Genomic DNA, 17795 nt, shown 5'->3' with positions numbered 1-17795 from the left:
AGAGCAGATTGAAGGTCAAGGAAAGTAGTGCATGAGCTGTCAGTGTGCAGGGTGAGAGGTGGTAATACAATGATGCACGCTCCTTCCATGCATGAAACCATACAAATGGGTATATAGGGGTGTGGGGTGCAGGTAGTTTATTAATGGTGAGTAACATTGGGTGGGGTATGATGGCACTTTATTTATCCTATTTTCTTTAACTATCTTTAACAGTTTTATGCTGACTTTTTATTATAAATCTCACATTCACTCATCAATGTATATATGTCGTGCCGAATAGGTAAAACTTGCTATTTTGGCTTAAATAGCAATGTTCTTCTTGCCGAATAAGGCAAGCGAAAATTCGTTTATGCAATTATTTCGCAAAAATCATTCTGAATCTAACGAAAAAATGTATTTCATTGTGTTTGTTTATTATTAAATTATTGCAAACTTATCTAAAATATATTTAGCTGGATTAGGCTAAATTAAATTGCGCTTGTTATAATAAGGTTAGGTAAGTTTTCTGAAGTTCTTTTGGTAAAAATTTTTTAACATTTATATTAAAATAACTGAATAAAAATATCTTTGAACGTACAGGTTTAAAAATTTAGCAGAGTTATTCAATAAATAAATTTTCTCTGAACTAATTTGGCAGAAGACAACCTTGCTTTACAAACCAAACTACCCAATTCGGCTTAAGAATAATAAAAATATTTTTATTTTTGCAAGTACATATATACAGGCCTAGCTGACATCAATGCCATACTAATATATACAGAAATCCGCTTGTTATGCTGAGTATTTCGGATAAATTAGGTCAGTGTTGTACCAGGGTGCTACCCACACCAGTCGACTAACACCCAGGTACCCATTTTATACTGATGGGTGAACATAGACAGCGGGTATCTTATGGAAACACATTCTAATGTTTTCCAGCTGTAACGGAGATTCGAACTCTGGACCTCAGTGTGCGAGGTCCGGAGTTCGAATCTGCGCTAGAGATCAAGTTACGGGACACCGCACTTTAACGTACGCGAGTCGTAATACACAGTAAAATACAACTAAGCATATCCATGTACAATATTATAAAACTGCATAAATTTTACAAAACAAATACATCATACAATCTGACAAACCTGAGTGACAGTAGTTGCAGAGAACAATGATGTATCATAAACCCACTGTGAGCAAGATGTAGTTGAGTTAGAAAATACATCTGGTTGACATTGGTCAGTAATGTTGTCCTTGAGTGTCCAGACATGACACTGGTCACCCTCTGGGATGGCCCACTCTGTGAAGATCTCCTCGTAATGGCTACTGTTGTCATCACAGTTTGGCACCACACATCTGGGAAAACAACGTTATTTATTAACCCATAAACGGTCCAAGCAGATCTAAGTTCACATGTGTAGTGCTACTAAAGTAGATCTACTTTTTTTTTTTACATATTTTTAAATATAACATTTCAAATGTAAAAAAGCAAAAAGAAGATCTGCGTTTTTTTACATACTTTCAAATGTTGAAAAAACGTATATATACGTTTGGACCGTTTACGGTTTTTTAATAAATATGGCATTGAAATAAACACCAGCATGCTTTACATAAGTGTAATATTCTCTATCTCTTCAAATAAGATTTACAAAATTATAGAAAGTTAGAGTTCTAAAAACTACAGTGTACAAATATCCGGCTCATAGAAGAGAGAAGCTTATTGCGACGTTTCAGTCAGACTTGGACCATTTACAAATCACACTGACATACGATAGTTGTTGTTTGATTGATTCGTCAAAAGCTGCATCCTGACACAAGTCTTAATCCTAAGATGACCCGTCTGAGGTTCTTAAAGATGTTCATTTAATTCAGCTGTTCTGTGGCCGCTATCAGGGTCTTGTTGTAGTCCCTGTGTGTGTCACAGCAAAACATTTTATGTACTACAGTGGGGGTGAAGTACCAAGAAGGCCACTAGCATGACTTAGGCATTTTCAAGGATTCTGTTTTGTTCATCATGCTTATATTTAAGAAGGTATTTACAACAGTTTTGAATGTTTCTTTGTTTTCTTCTGAGCCTATCAGATCGCATATATCAGTGAATCACGTGATTGTCGACATCATTTGATGGCTCTGGGGAAACATACGATGGCTTTCTCTGTTCCCTCTGGCTGCAGTGCTCTTTTTGGTGACTGCTGCGGTGTTACGGATGGTACGTTGTCTGTTGTCTGTTTATGCATCATGGACGCTTTTGGTTGTTGTTGTCGGGTGGAAGGTCAGGCAGAAGTATCAAATAATAGCTGAGCAAGGGCGCGACCCAGTCGCTGATGCTTCCTCGGTTTCCTTCATCGCTGTGTCTGTGGAAGCGGCCCTGCATTCCGTGTTACTGTAGTCTCCTCTGGACAAGGCTGCTGCTTAGTAGCTTTACTTTATAATGGAGGCTGGTTAACCAATGTTTTCCATACTGCCCAGACAAAGCGAAGCCTCTCCGGGCTGATATGATGATTCTTGCCACAGTTTGGACACCGAGGTTCTGCAGCTTCACCTCTCTTCAGTTTACCCAAGCAGTTATGGATCAGGTGAGACCTGCTTCAGATGTCATATATTTCTCTACACTGACATCGGGAGCTGAGATGGTTGTGGCTCTAGAAACTGAAACACCTTAAAGGTTCTGGTTTGCATGTCCTATCTTGGTATTTTCCAAAGCAGCCGTGATCCAGTTGAGCTGTGAGACGTACAATATGTTGTTAAGACATACCTCTTAGGTACGTTGCTGTTTTTCTTAGCTACTAATCGCTCAGTATTCAGGCCGTTTTTGTTACTGTGAATTGCATCAAGAGGTATGTCTAGTGGATAGCATATTACCACGTCTTTTGTTACCCGATATATGGATTTTTGTTCTGTTGGTACAAGTGATGATTCACCTTTTCACCATGTTTCCTCTCGAAGTGAATTATAGCAGTATATGGAGAGTTGGGGTTTTCTTTTACAATCAAAGTGAATATGTTGCTTGAATATGAATTTGTTGCTTGAAAGGAAATGAATGGGCATTTGTCCGTTGAAACTATCAAAGAGCACATTCATTTCTTTTCTTTTTTATTTAACCTCTTGACTGTCGCAACCCCAAATCCTGAGGTGTTTCCTGGTGTCGCAAAATTTCAAAAAAAAAAAAAAAAAAAAAAAAAAAAATTCTTATGAAACGATAGAAAATCTTTTCCTCATTGTAGTGACACCAGGAGAACGAAATTTGATGGAAAACTGACAGAATTACGCTCTCGCGAAGTTAACGACCTCGGCGATATTTACGAATCGGCGATTTCGCCCACTTTGAGCCCTATTTTCGGCTAATTCCATTGTACCAGTCGACAAAACCCATTGCTATTTCTTTATAACCCCATTTTTTTTCTATCGATTGAGTACAAGAAATTGCCCATTCACCGATTTCAACTACCCAATAACGTGGTCAGAAATTTGCAATTTCGCCAGTTTCACGAAAATTAAATAATATGACAATTTCAAAATAGGGTCGAGAATGAACAATGCAGACACATTCCCGGCTCTAAAATAAAAAAAAATACACAAAAAATTATAATATATATATATATATATATATATATATATATATATATATATATATATATATATATATATATATATATATATATATATATATATATATATATATATGCAAATAATCGCAGACAGGCGATCTTAACTATGCAGGACAAGCCAGACAAGGGTGGAAATCTTTAGCTCAAGTACTTTCACACTTCTCAGTGCATCATCAGGAGCTGTACAAAGTTACAAGGGAGCAACCAAAGCAGGGAGAGAGGTCTTAGAGTAGCGTAGGTGTCACTGGCCACGGTTACCCTTAGACTGGGTTAGTGGTCGGTGCCAACCCCAACCTACCATCATCCCCCCACTGCACTGTTTGGTTGCTCCCTTGCAATGTTGCACAGCTTCTGATGACGCACTGAGAAGTGTGAAAATGCTTGAGCTAAAGATTTCCACCCCCTGTGTCTTGTCCTGTATATATATATATATATATATATATATATATATATATATATATATATATATATATATATATATATATATAAACACTGATCTCTGGCCGAAGGAGACTCGAACCTACGAACCTTGGAACAAGGTATGCAGTGCTTTACCAATCTCACCACACTGGACCAATACCTTGGCACCCAGCTTGCGCAAGACGTTGATCCAAGGCAGCCAGCTTTCAGGGAGAAGGCTTACAGCTTTTCATCTCATCCCCTGCAAGCTGTAAGCCTTCTCCCTGAAAGCTAGCTGCCTTGGATCAACGTCTAGCGCAAGCTGGATGCCAAGGTATTGGTCCAGTGTGGTGAGAATGGTAAAGCACTGGGACCCTCATCCTCAGAGAAAACAATAAACGTACCTTAGGGAAAACTCAAGGTTCTCCCCGGAGCTATTTGAATATTTTCTTATCCTACCACCCCCTATATGTTTTAAGCTATATGTGAACTTTATTAATAGACAGAATACATTGATAGAAAACATATACATGAATATATTGGTACAGTGTATCAAAGTATGCAGTATGCAGCATGCATTTCCCCTCTGGATAGCCACACTGAGGCTCTTGAACATGAAAGTGGCTGCCCTTGGGTCCCTGGTGGTGTCGAGTCTGGAACCCAGTTCTTTAAGGTGGAAATTTATTTGGTCCCTAAAGTTCCACAGGACGTCCAGCATGGCCGTACGGGACGGCTGAGCTGGATGGCCCTTATACCCCACCCAAACAGGGAAGCATTCTCTTGTCGGCGATGGATTCTTGGTAGGCATGTATTTAATTTATAGATTTACTCTTCAGGGAAGGAGTAGGTAGTTTACTGGTAGTACACTAATATTAGGTTTACTAAGGCATCTGTAGATAATGATAAAGTAGACCTAAGACCTTAACATAGGTAGTAATAGGCCGATAATGTAGGCAAACACTAGGATAAGTTAGCTAGGGAGAACTGGCAGCCCTAGTTTGAACGAAGAGACGAGGGTCTGGAAGGGAGACCAGCTCGCCCTTCTTAAGACAGACACCAACTGGACAAGACATGCAATGAACAACAGACGGCGCCCCACGTGTCTTCACATCTGAGACCCGGGGGAAATCTGGTAGAGGCACCTCGATGTACCGTAGATGACCTCCTCCATCAGGCCATACAGTAAGACAAGACCTTCACTTTTTTCTTGTAGATTCTGGCCAGTGTCTTGGGAGATCATGGGTGAGTTTTAACTGTGGGCCCGGTGTGCAACAGAGAGAGCATGCCCAGTAAGTACCAGTGTCTCAGAGCTGTCTGAAGCTAGTGTCTGAGTCTGCATAGTTATACTAGGGGATACATACCCTCTTGGATATAGGAATTTCTGAGGTGCAGGCAGGACACTAATTCCGATTGAATATTGCAGGAATTAATGCTCCCGGTTGCACGTGGTTTCTGAGGGGGAGTCCAAAGGGGCTAAGGCTAGCTTAGGGAAGTGAAGATCAGGATATATGCTGCAACACCAAGTAAGTTAGTCCTTTATACGTGCATGCAGGCGAGGTTTCTTGCAATACCAATCATTTGTGAAAATCTGTCCTATAAGCCACTTGTGAGGCTGAGGTACCCACCTCAGAGCTCGGTGTCAACAGAGTTTGCCAGGGTAGGCGACTCACTTGGAGGCAGTCCACACAAATTTTTACAAAAGTGGTCCTTCGAACCGGATGTGGAATAGCTAGGTTAAGCTATCATACCTAGGCCACAGTTAGGAACCAGTTTAACAGAGTTAGGTTAAGCTATCATAGATAGGCCACAGTTAGGAACCAGTTTAGAAAAGTTAGGTTAAGTTAGCACACCTAAGCCCAAAGTTACACAGAGCTAGGCCAAGCTGACTATTCACAGAAATTGTTATTTGCAGTAATTTACAGGCAGGCCAGGTAGGCTAGAGAAGCTTGTGAATTTAATTATTTACAGTGCTTACAAGTAATCCAGAGTAGGAGACTTGTGTGTTGATTATTTACAGTGGATTTGCAAAGTAGCCACAGTTAGGCTAGGCTTGTGCAAATTTTTACAAAAGTTATAGTAGCTAGGACAGATTTAACCTAGTTATTATTTACAGGGAGTTATAAAGCCAGGTTTAAGTTATAGCACACTAGCTAGGTTAGGATTTACCTTATCCAACCATCCACGCTAAACAGAGTAAGCTGGGCACAGTTAGGCCAAGCTGGTTACATACATTATTTATTTACTGTTTCACAAGTTGAATTGTTGAATTTACTTGTGTTAACCAAGTGATTTTAATTTGTATACGGCACTTTTATTGTGATTTTCATTGTCTTCGATTCATGTTAATGTGGGATTTGTGAATTATACCTGAGACTAGGTTAAGTTCTGTAATTATTTGCTGGCATTGTACAGGAAAGTGCTAGGTTAAGCTTTCACATCGATACACTTCTCAATTGGGATTTGAAAGCTAACAGTGTACATTTTGATTCAGAGTAGAGTCAATATAATAAAGGGAGTTGTCAAGCTTGTTGAGAAGCCTTGAGACTCGTTCATTCTTGCCTAATACCATTCATGCTGTGAGGTGGGCTAATTGAAGTACAAATTAGTACCGTGATCTTAACTAAACCGCAACTATGGTAGGTGAAGATGCAGTACCAGCTGTCCCAGCTCTAAGTCAATTAAAGCGGTCTATGGGAGCCTATAAGGGGCGCCTGAGCAAAGCATGTGAGGAGTGTCATACGGTCAGGCAAGATCCAGACGTAGACTGGGAGGAACTAGAGAGTTGCCTGAAACCTTTGAAGCAAAGACTGGAGGCCTTTGAGAGATCATTTATCCTTTATGAGACAGAGGCCTATACTACAGGTGAGGCTGAATATACAGTCGAAGTAGCACGGACGGACTATGACGAACGAAGGGCAGAGTGTAAAGCAGAGTTGAGACTCTGCAGGCAGTTAATAAAGACTTTGAAGGCTGGTACAGCAGGGGCAGCAAATGTTTCAAGGAACACGAACAACAGCACGCCTGTTAATGTGTTGCCCAGATTGCCCCAGTTGAATTTACCAACGTTTGACGGAACCTTAACAGAGTACATTGCTTTCTGGGATCAGTTTAGAGCCCAGATAGATGACAGGAACGATTTGTCAGATGCTGTCAAGTTGCAGTATTTGCGGTCGCAGCTCAAGGGTAAAGCCTTAGACCTGGTCTGGCACTACCAGATTACTGACACTAATTACCAACATGCCAAAGACCAATTAGAGGACATGTTTGGCAACACTGAGGAGATAAAGGTAGCTATACTTTATCGGTTGTTGGATCTAGAGGCTTGCCGACATGACCGTCAAAGCCTAGAGAAGTTCCGTATTGAGATTATGAGCTTGACAAACAGTTTCAGAGATTTGCATGATGAGGATGATTCAGAATGGGTCCTTAGCCAGGTGATTCAGAGGAAACTGGCTAGCACGACAGTGCATGAGTTACACTTAAAATATCGGACGAATAGGTTCACGATAAAACAAATTATTGAAGGGTTAGGGGATCTCATATCTCACCTGAGCGTAGGTCAGGGGGAGAAATTACCTACCAAGGAGAAGTCGGTCAACTTCCCCAGACATTCGAGAGATAGACCTAAACCACCTCCTACTACGTATTATGCCCAGGGCGAGTCCTCCACCCACAGGGCCAAGGGAGAAGCCACTAAAGCGACCAGTATGAGACGGTGCGTGTTTTGTGAAGAAGAACACGCAAGTTCAGGGTGTTCAAGCTTCACCACCTATAACCAAAGGGTTCAACGACTAAGGGAGTTGAGACTTTGTTTCAAGTGCTGTGGAGAACATTTTGCCAGGGACTGTAACACCCAGCTCAGGGAGTGTCGGGGCTGCTGGAAGGGAAAGCACCACAGTGCACTGTGTCCTAAGGATGCCGGATTAGCACAAGTTAAGGAGAGCGATGAGTGTGGTGAGTACGGCACCGAGAATTTGTTCTGGTGAGCAGTTTCAAGGTTCGGTGGCCTTGCCCACCATAATGGCGGTGGTTGCGAACGGGAAGAAGTCTGAAACGACCTGTTTGTTCTTCGACAGTGGGGCACAGAGATCCTTCATAGCGGAGAGTCTAGCAACTAGGTTGAAGCTGGAGACAGTTGGTAAAGTTGACATGAAGGTGGAAGGGTTTGGTGGGGAAGTCCCACGCAGGTCTTATCCAGTAGTCAATGTGACGGTCAGGTTAGCCGGGCATCGACGGGAAATTTCAGCCTTGATAGTGAAGAGGCTGCCCAATATCATTACCACTAGGGGACTGGCTGCAGCAGTCAAACGTTTGAGGCAGTTGGGTGTGAAGCTAGCAGAACCAGACATTGCTACAGACAATGTTAGTAATATAGGCATCTTGGTAGGAGGGGATTACATAGACGAGTTCGTGTCTACGAGAAGGGTTATCAAGGAGGGTGTAGGCCTGTACAGGACTCCAGCGGGGTACATCGTAGGAGGCAGAGTACCAGCTCACTTCCCTGCGACCCCGGGAAAGGAGGGCTCTGGTATTACAGCGACTGAGGCTGTACTGGTGATGCGGATTGGTGCGCACGAAGGTCTGTCAGAGACGCAAGTTGGCATATCCGACAGTGAGCCGGTCCATAAACTATGGGACCTGGATGTAGTAGGGATTAAAGGTGACCAGCCGCCCCCCAAACACGAAGAGACGTATCGAGATTACTTGAACCATGTGCAGTTCAGGGACGGACAGTACTGGGTGCGACTCCCATGGAAACCGGGACACCCAACGCTGCCCACTAATTTCAAGAAGGCACGGGGTCAGTTGAATTCATTGGTGAACAGCCTGACCAAGAAGGGTCTGGTGGGGAAATATGATGATATTATTAAGGAACAGCTGGCCCTTGGGTTCATTGATAAAGTGCCCAATGCCAGCCCTGGGGAAAACACCCATTATCTTCCACACATGGCAGTCACCAAGGAGTCGGTAACCACTCTCATCAGAGTAGTCTTCAACTGCAGCTCGCAGGCGAGTCCCCGAGAGCCATCGTTGAACGACTGTCTGCTCACAGGGCCCACCCTGACGCAGAAATTAGCAGATGTGTTGTTGAGATTCAGGACAGAACAGTACGCCTATGTGGCAGACATTAGCAAAGCCTTCCTACATATCAGGTTGCAGCCACAAGACAGGGACTACACAAGGTTCTTGTGGTTGGCTGACAGGGAGGTGCCCAAGCAAGGGTATGATACCTACAGATTCAGGGCAGTGTTGTTTGGTGCCACTAGTTCACCATTCTTATTACAAGCTACCATAGACTACCACCTTGTGAACTGTAATAGCCCACTTAAAGAATTACTGAAGACCCTATTTTATGTAGACAACATGCAAGGTACCACCTCAGATGAAAGGCTGTTGATGGACATTTACCGAGAGTCTAATCAGGAGATGCTCTCGGCTAACATGCCATTGAGAGAATGGGTGACAAACAATCCAACGTTGCGGGGCACGGTGGAACGTGACTATGCTGGCTACTCAGTACCTGAGGTAACATCGGTGTTGGGACTAGAGTGGGAAATCAAGGAAGACAGACTTAGGCTAAAGAGGAAGCCTGATGGGGAAGGGAAGCTGACCAGGAGGTCTTTGCTGAGCAAAGTGCAGACTGCCTTCGATCCTTTGGGTTTGTTGACACCCATCACCATTCGAGGGAGGATGCTAGTGCAACAGACCTGGGAGCTGAACCTAGGTTGGGACGACCCCCTGCCAGAAACAGTCTGCCAGGAGTGGGATCTGGTTAGCAAAGACCTAGCGGAATTACATGAGTTCACATTCCCCAGGGCCATCGGGTGCACCGGGCGGCATTATGACTTGCACGTCTTCTGTGATGCCTCCTCCAGGGTCTATGGGGCAGTAGCGTATTTGGTGGCCGGTGACCAAGTCAATCTGGTCACCAGTCGTGCGCGGGTGACGCCCCTGAAGGATTGCTCGATCCCAAAGCTAGAGCTCACGGCGATGTTGCTGGGAGCAAGACTGGGTAAGTACGTAGAGGAGGTGTTGAGTAATCTGAGGGTGACACACACCTATGTATGGACAGACTCGGAGGTGGCCTTACAGTGGGTCCAGAACGACAGATCTAAGCTCCCCTATGTCAGGAATCGGGTAAAGGAGGTACGGGAACTGCAGTCAACGTCAACAATTCTGTATGTGCCTACAGATCAAAACCCAGCCGACCTGATAAGTCGAGGGGTGACACACAAAAAGCTGAGTAAAAGCGAGATTTGGTTCAAAGGCCCAGAGTGGTTACCGGCAAGGGATTGCTGGCCGGAGCAGAAATTCGTGGAGGCAACCAGCAGCATAGTACACTTTACGGGGGAACTCGTCACTGAATTATTTGACCCCAGGCGCTACTCCTCTTGGAGGAAACTTATAGGAGTCACGGAAATGGTATTTCGATTTGTGAGGAAGCTGCATGACAAGGTAAGCCAAGGTCGACAGCTGTCTCTCGTGGGTCCCAGAGAATATTGGATAAGGCAGTACCAAAAAGAGAGGTTTCCAGGAGTGCTGGAAGTACTTGCAACCAGGCAGCAGGTTATGGCGTCAGGACGCGTGTCCAACGACGACGACTCAGGGAACAGTAAATTGGTTCACTCATTGGGATTGTTCCTAGATCATGCGGGGCTAATAAGATGCAGGAGAAGAATACAAAACTCGGAGTTCAGCTATGGGGCCAAACATCCCGTGCTACTGGGAAAGGAGGGATGGGCGACAGAGCTATTGATACAAGATGCCCATCAGAGGACCTTACATGGGGGGTTTGGAGATACCCTCACCTGCCTACGTCAGAATTACTGGGTATTGAAGGGTCGAGCTGCTGTCAAAAGGGTGCTAAAGAGTTGCACGGTCTGCCGGCGGTACGACGGGAGGACCCTACCATACCCAGGTCCACCACCGCTGCCTCAGGAGTGGGTACATAGTGACAGGCCCTTTGAGACTGTGGGTATAGACTATACTGGGGCTATCACATTGAAGAACCCAGGAGACTATAGGGTGGGGCCTCAGAAAGTATATGTCTGCCTGTTTACTTGTGCCACTACTCAAGCGGTGCATTTGGAGTTGGCAGAAGATATGACAACAGAGATTTTCGTGAAGTTGTTCAGGAGGTTTACTGCCAGATTCTCGTGCCCGCGATTGATTATCTCGGACAATGGCACAAGCTTTAGGGCGGCTGATAAAGTTTTCAGGAATCTTAGGGACAACGGAGAAGTACGAGAACACCTGAAGAGAATAGAGTGCGAGTGGAGGTTCATAGCTCCCAGGGCGCCCTGGCAAGGGGGATTCTATGAATGCTTGGTGGGCACAGTCAAAAGGTGCATTCGAAAGGTCTTGCACGGCAGGAGGGTGAGCTTTGATGAACTGAGGACAGTGTTAGTTGAGATAGAGGCAAGAGTTAATAACAGGCCTCTGACCTACGTACAAAATGGGATTGACGAGCAAGAAGCTCTCACCCCCAATCACATGCTGTTTGGAAGAAGGATTGAGCCCTTCCCTGCAATTTTGAGTCAGTCTTCCAAGGAGCTGGATTATTATGGGCCAGATGGTCCCCCCATCAATGAAGAACTGCACAGGAGTCACAACAGACTGGTGAACATCCTGGACAAATGGAACCAGGTGTGGTGCAGGGATTACTTGACAACCTTGCGGGAACATTTCTATGGTGCCGACCCCGAGGCAAATAAGATGATGCTAAGTGAAGGGGACCTGGTGCTAGTAGAATCCGAGGCGCCCAGGGCATACTGGCCTCTTGGCCTGGTAGTGTCAACCCACCCAGACAAGGCTGGGCAGTTGAGAATGGTGAAAGTGAGAATGAATGGTGTCGAGACTATAAGACCCATCAACAGGCTTTTACCTCTCGAGGTCCACACAGTGGGACCGGGACATGAGAAATTAGACCAGCGGCTGACCGAGCTGAGTGGCCGGACGACCCGTCAAACGGCGCTCAAGTCCAGGGCCCACTGGGGGGGCCTGCGGGAGGCAGACTTGATCTAGACTTAGCGCCTACCTTCGCCGGCGGGAGGATGTGGAAATTTATTTGGTCCCTAAAGTTCCACAGGACGTCCAGCATGGCCGTACGGGACGGCTGAGCTGGATGGCCCTTATACCCCACCCAAACAGGGAAACATTCTCTTGTCGGCGATGGATTCTTGGTAGGCATGTATTTAATTTATAGATTTACTCTTCAGGGAAGGAGTAGGTAGTTTACTGGTAGTACACTAATATTAGGTTTACTAAGGCATCTGTAGACAATGATAAATTAGACCTAAGACCTTAACATAGGTAGTAATAGGCCGATAATGTAGGCAAACACTAGGATAAGTTAGCTAGGGAGAACTGGCAGCCCTAGTTTGAACAAAGAGACGAGGGTCTGGAAGGGAGACCTGCTCGCCCTTCTTAAGACAGACACCAACTGGACAAGACGTGCCATGAACAACAGACGGCGCCCCCCACGTGTCTTCACATCTGAGACCCGGGGGAAATCTGGTACAGGCACCTCGATGTACCATAGATGACCTCCTCCATCAGGCCATACAGTAAGACAAGACCTTCACTTTTTTCTCGTAGATTCTGGCCAGTGTCTTGGGAGATCGTGGGTGAGTTTTAACTGTGGGCCCGGTGTGCAACAGAGAGAGCATGCCCAGTAAGTACCAGTGTCTCAGAGCTGTCTGAAGCTAGTGTCTGAGTCTGCATAGTTATACTAGGGGATACATACCCTCTTGGATATAGGAATTTCTGAGGTGCAGGCAGGACACTAATTCCGATTGAATATTGCAGGAATTAATGCTCCCGGTTGCACGTGGTTTCTGAGGGGGAGTCCAAAGGGGCTAAGGCTAGCTTAGGGAAGTGAAGATCAGGATATATGCTGCAACACCAAGTAAGTTAGTCCTTTATACGTGCATGCAGGCGAGGTTTCTTGCAATACCAATCATTTGTGAAAATCTGTCCTATAAGCCACTTGTGAGGCTGAGGTACCCACCTCAGAGCTCGGTGTCAACAGAGTTTGCCAGGGTAGGCGACTCACTTGGAGGCAGTCCACACAAATTTTCACATCTCTCAATTTTTGGAAATATTCCAAATACTTTGGGAGTTATCTTGGAGTAAAGGGCAGATTTTTTGCAACATTCCAAGAACTAACAAACTTTATTCGTTTGTGAAATAAAGATAAGTTATTTTAGAGAACAGGTGACTTATTAAATTCGTATAAGCATTGTTGTCTCGGCACCATGTGTCCAAACAACCTTACGTCGTCCCATATAGAAATAAACTTTGACACAAGGGCATTTTCAGTAAATCAGTCCTTTTTCAGTTTTTTCTCAGTTGTTGTTTGAGGTATATTTTTGACAAATATTTTTTACACGGTGTGAAAACACTTTGTCTTGTGCACCAAAACTAGAAAACTTGAAAACTAGAAACTCAACCCTACAAAACTTGGAACAAGGTACTGCGTACCTTGTTCCAAGGTTTGTAGGGTTGAGTCTCCTTTAGCCAGAGGTCAGTGTTTGTGTATATTTCGTCTTCTCTTGCGAATTCCTTGCATTGTTAAAGTCTCTAGAAAGGCTGATGCATGCATGGGATGAGATAAGAAGCTGTAAGCCTTCCCCATGAAATCTGGCTGCCTTGGACCAACGTGTAGTGCAAGCTGCACGCCAAACTATTGTCCAGTGTGTGTAGATTGGTATAGCACTGCGTACCATGTTCCAAGGCTCGTAGGTTCGAGTCTCCTTAACTCAGAGATCTGTGTTTGTGTATATTTTGCCTGCTCTTGCGAATTCCTTGCATTGTTAAAATCTCTAGTAAGGCTGATGCATGCAGGGGATGAGATGAAAAGCTATAAACCTTCTCCCTGAAAGCTGGCTGCCTTGGATCAATGTGCAGCACAAGCTGCACGCCAAGCTATTGTCCAGTTTGAGTAGATTGGTATAGCACTGCGTACTTTGTTCCAAGGCACGTAGGTTCGAGTTTTCATCAGCCAGAGATCAGTGTTTTTGTATATCTCACCTGCTCTTACGAATTCCTTGCATTGTTAAAATCTCTAGAAAGGCTGATGCATGCACGGGGTGAGATGAAAAGCTATAAGCCTACTCCCTGAAAGCTGGCTGCCTTGGGTCAATGTGTAGCGCAAGCTGCACGCCAAGGGTAGATTGGTATAGCACTCCGTACCTTGTTCCAAGGTTCGTAGATTCGAGTCTCTTTCAGCCAGTGATAAGTGTTTGTATAAATTTCGCCTGCTCTTGCGAATTCCTTGCATTGTTAAAATCTCTAGTATTTCTGATGCATGCAGGGGATGAGATGAAAAACTGTAAGCCTTCTCCCTGAAAGCTGGCTGCCTTGGATCAACGTGTAGCGCAAGCTGCACACCGAGGTATTGTCCAGTGTGGGTAGATTGGTATAGCACTGCGTACCTTGTTCCAAGGATCGTAGGTTCGAGTCTCCTTCAGCCAGAGATCAGTGTTTGTGTATATTTCGCCTGCTCTTGCGAATTCCTTGCATTGTTAAAATCTCGAGATGCTGATGCATGCAGGGGATTAGATGAAAGTTGGCTGCCTTGGATCAACGTGTAGCGCAAGCTGCATGCCAAGGTATTGTCCAGTGTGGGTAGATTGGTATAGCACTGCGTACCTTGTTCCAAGGTTCGTAGGTTCGAGTCTTCTTCAGCCAGAGATCAGTGTTTGTGTATATTTCGCCTGCTCTTGCGAATTTCTTGCATATATATATATATATATATATATATATATATATATATATATATATATATATATATATATATATATATATATATATATATATATATATATAGATATATATATATAATGTCGTGACGAATATGTAAAACTGGTCAATTAGCAAGAACTCGTTTAAAATTAAGTCCTTTCTAAAATTTTCTCTTATACGTTTAAAGATATATATTTTTCATTAATGTTAATGTAAAAATTTTTAATTTTGCACCAAAAGAATCTTAGAAAACTTATCTAACCTTGTTATAACAAGAACAATTTATTTTAGCCTATCCCAACTAAATATGTTTTAGATTTGTTTACAGTAATTTAATACTAAACAAACACAGTGAAATATATTTTTTTTCGTTAGGTTCAGAATGATTTTGGCGAAATTATTGCATTCACAAATTTTCACTTGTCCTATATGGCAAGATGAACGTTGCTATTAAAGCCAAGATCGCAAATTCTGCCTATTCGGCACGACATGTATATATATATAAGTAGTGCTGAAGGCGGCTGAGTGCAGTATGGGGCTGAGTGGCTCCTCCTAAAAAGGGCTGCAGCTGAGTGGCTCCCTTTCCTGAGCACTGTATTCCTGAGTGGACTCCTTTTCACACCTTTATGCTAATGACCTTAACCTCACTCTCGACCACCTCACCCTCGACCACCTCACCCTCGACCACCCCGCCCTCGATCACCTCGCCCTCGACCACCTCGCCATCAACCCATCCCCCACCCTCTATCCCCCCACCCACGCCCACCACCTGCCCCGCCCTCGCGCCGACCCACCTGCCCGCTGTGCCCTCGCATCTGCCCGCGCCCCTCGCGGCCGCCCTCGCGCCCGCCCGCGCCTTCTGCAGCTTCGTCTGGACCGCCCCGCTCCCCAAATTTTTTCCGATTTTTTTTTCAATTTTTTTTTAATTTCTTGTTCTCTCCATCTCCTTGGATCAAATTTTTTGGGTACCCCTCCTTCCACCCCCAAATATTCCTGCTCCAATTCCTCGGATCAAGTTTTTCTCGATAATACAAAGACTCCACTTCCTCGGATCAAGTTTTTTGGGATTCCCCCCTCAGGGGGTAAGCATTCAAAATGGACTCCCACTTGCATCCCAAATTCCTGCTCCATCTCCTCGGATCAACACCCTCTAAACCATATATTTCTCCTCCACTTCCTTGGATTCCCCACTATGGAGGTTCGAATTTCTTATGATCTCCTCGGATCAACACCCTCCCCCCACACCACCCTATCCCAAAATTTCTGCTCCAGCTCCTTGGATCAAGTTTTTCTCGACAATACAAAGACTCCACTTCCTCGGATCAAGTTTTTTGGATTACCCTCTCTGGGGGTAAGCATTCAAAATGGACTCCCACTTGCATCCCAAATTCCCTACTCCAATTCCTCGGATCAATTTTTTCTCGAAATCAATAATACCAAGACTCCAACTCCTTGGATCAAGTTTTTCTCGATAACACAAAGACTCCATCTCCTCGGATCAAGTTTTTGGATTCTCCCCTCTGGGGGTAAGCATTCAAATGAACTCCTCCTATGGGGCATGGTACTTTCTCTTATTCCCGGTCTAAATAAGTGTGACGTCACCCCACGTGTGTTTACTCGGCGGTCAGTGACGTCACGTGATGACCTCACACACACAGGCTGAATCTTGTCGACTTCTCCCTATGTCAGTGACGTCACGTGATGACCTCACACACACAGGCAGAATCTTGTCGACTTCCCCCTATGTCAGTGACGTAACGTGATGACCTCACACACACAGGCTGAATCTTGTCGACTTCCCCCTATGTCAGTGACGTCACGTGATGACCTCACACACACAGGCTGAATCTTGTCGAGCAGACAATAACTTAAAATGCAGGATAACACTATTTATTATACAGCCAATGCATTTCATATACATCCAACAAAAAAAATTCATTGAAAAAAAGGTACAATTCATTGACTAAAATCAACATATTTTTCCCTTGAAGAAATTCTGTGCATTTTGTTCTGGATCTTCTTCATCGTCACCATCTCAGCATTACACATTTCATATACAACATAGGGAAAACATTTTCACTCTTAGCCCAGGATAACCCAAATAATTCCACATTTTTTTCGTTAATACCCACAACAATCCACAATTTCTTTACAAAAGATTCACTCTCCTCAAGTCTAGATAATTTTCTCGTTTTAACTATTTCATCAGAAAAAGTCACCACAACACTTACAACTTATAACCACTTTTCGATAAATTCACTAGTCACAATTTTACATATTACGAAGTTAATACGCATGAAAGAGTCAAAGAGGCATCAACAGACATCATAGCTCTCACAGAAACCAAGCTTACAGGTATGATAACAGATGCCATCTTTCCAATGGGATACCAAATCCTGAGGAAAGACAGAGGGAACAGGGGGGGTGGAGGAGTGGCATTGCTGATCAAAAATCGCTGGAATTTTAATGAACTGGAGAGAGGAGACAGCGGAGAAGAAAGTGATTACATAGCGGAAACGCTTCACTCTGGAGGTCCTAAGGTGGTAATAGCAGTGATGTGTAACCCACCACAGAACAGCAGGAGGCCAAGGCAAGAGTACGACGAGAGCAATAGAGCGATGGTTGACACACTAGCTACAGTGGCCAGAAGAACTCATGCATGCAGGGTAAAGCTCCTGATCATGGGTGACTTTAACCACAAGGAGATCGATTGGGAGAACTTGAACCCGCATGGGGACCAAGATACATGGAGGGCTAAGATGATGGAGGTGGTACTGGAAAACTTCATGTACCAACACGTAAGGGACACTACAAGAGAGAGAGGAGAGGATGAACCAGCAAGGCTGGACTTAGTATTCACCTTGCGTAGTGCAGATGTCGAGGACATCACATATGAAAGACCCCATGGGGCCAGTGACCATCTGGTTTTAAGCTTGGAATACACAGTAGAGCTAAAAGTGGAGGGAGAAGCAGGAAGGCCAGGACGAATGAAGCCAAATTACAAGAAAGGGGACTACACAGGAATGAGGAACTTTCTGAACGGGGTTCAGTGGGACAGAGAACTGGCAG

At 44.3% G+C, this 17795-nt stretch overlaps 1 protein-coding gene across 1 annotated transcript in view; it reads right to left on the bottom strand.

Moving 5' to 3' along the window:
- The window catches only part of LOC128701918 (organic cation transporter protein), a 210168-nt gene that overhangs the window by 153030 nt on the left and 39343 nt on the right, over positions 1-17795 (bottom strand). Inside the window, exon 4 of the mRNA XM_070099880.1 lies at positions 1119-1344. Coding sequence (XP_069955981.1) covers positions 1119-1344 — 226 coding nt within the window. The remainder of the gene's footprint in view (positions 1-1118; positions 1345-17795) is intronic.

This window comes from Cherax quadricarinatus, chromosome 69 (assembly GCF_038502225.1).
Source record: "Cherax quadricarinatus isolate ZL_2023a chromosome 69, ASM3850222v1, whole genome shotgun sequence".
In the NCBI taxonomy this organism is placed as follows: domain Eukaryota; kingdom Metazoa; phylum Arthropoda; class Malacostraca; order Decapoda; family Parastacidae; genus Cherax; species Cherax quadricarinatus.
Note: the sequence above shows the minus strand (reverse complement) of the source record. Positions and strands in the feature narration are given on the sequence as shown.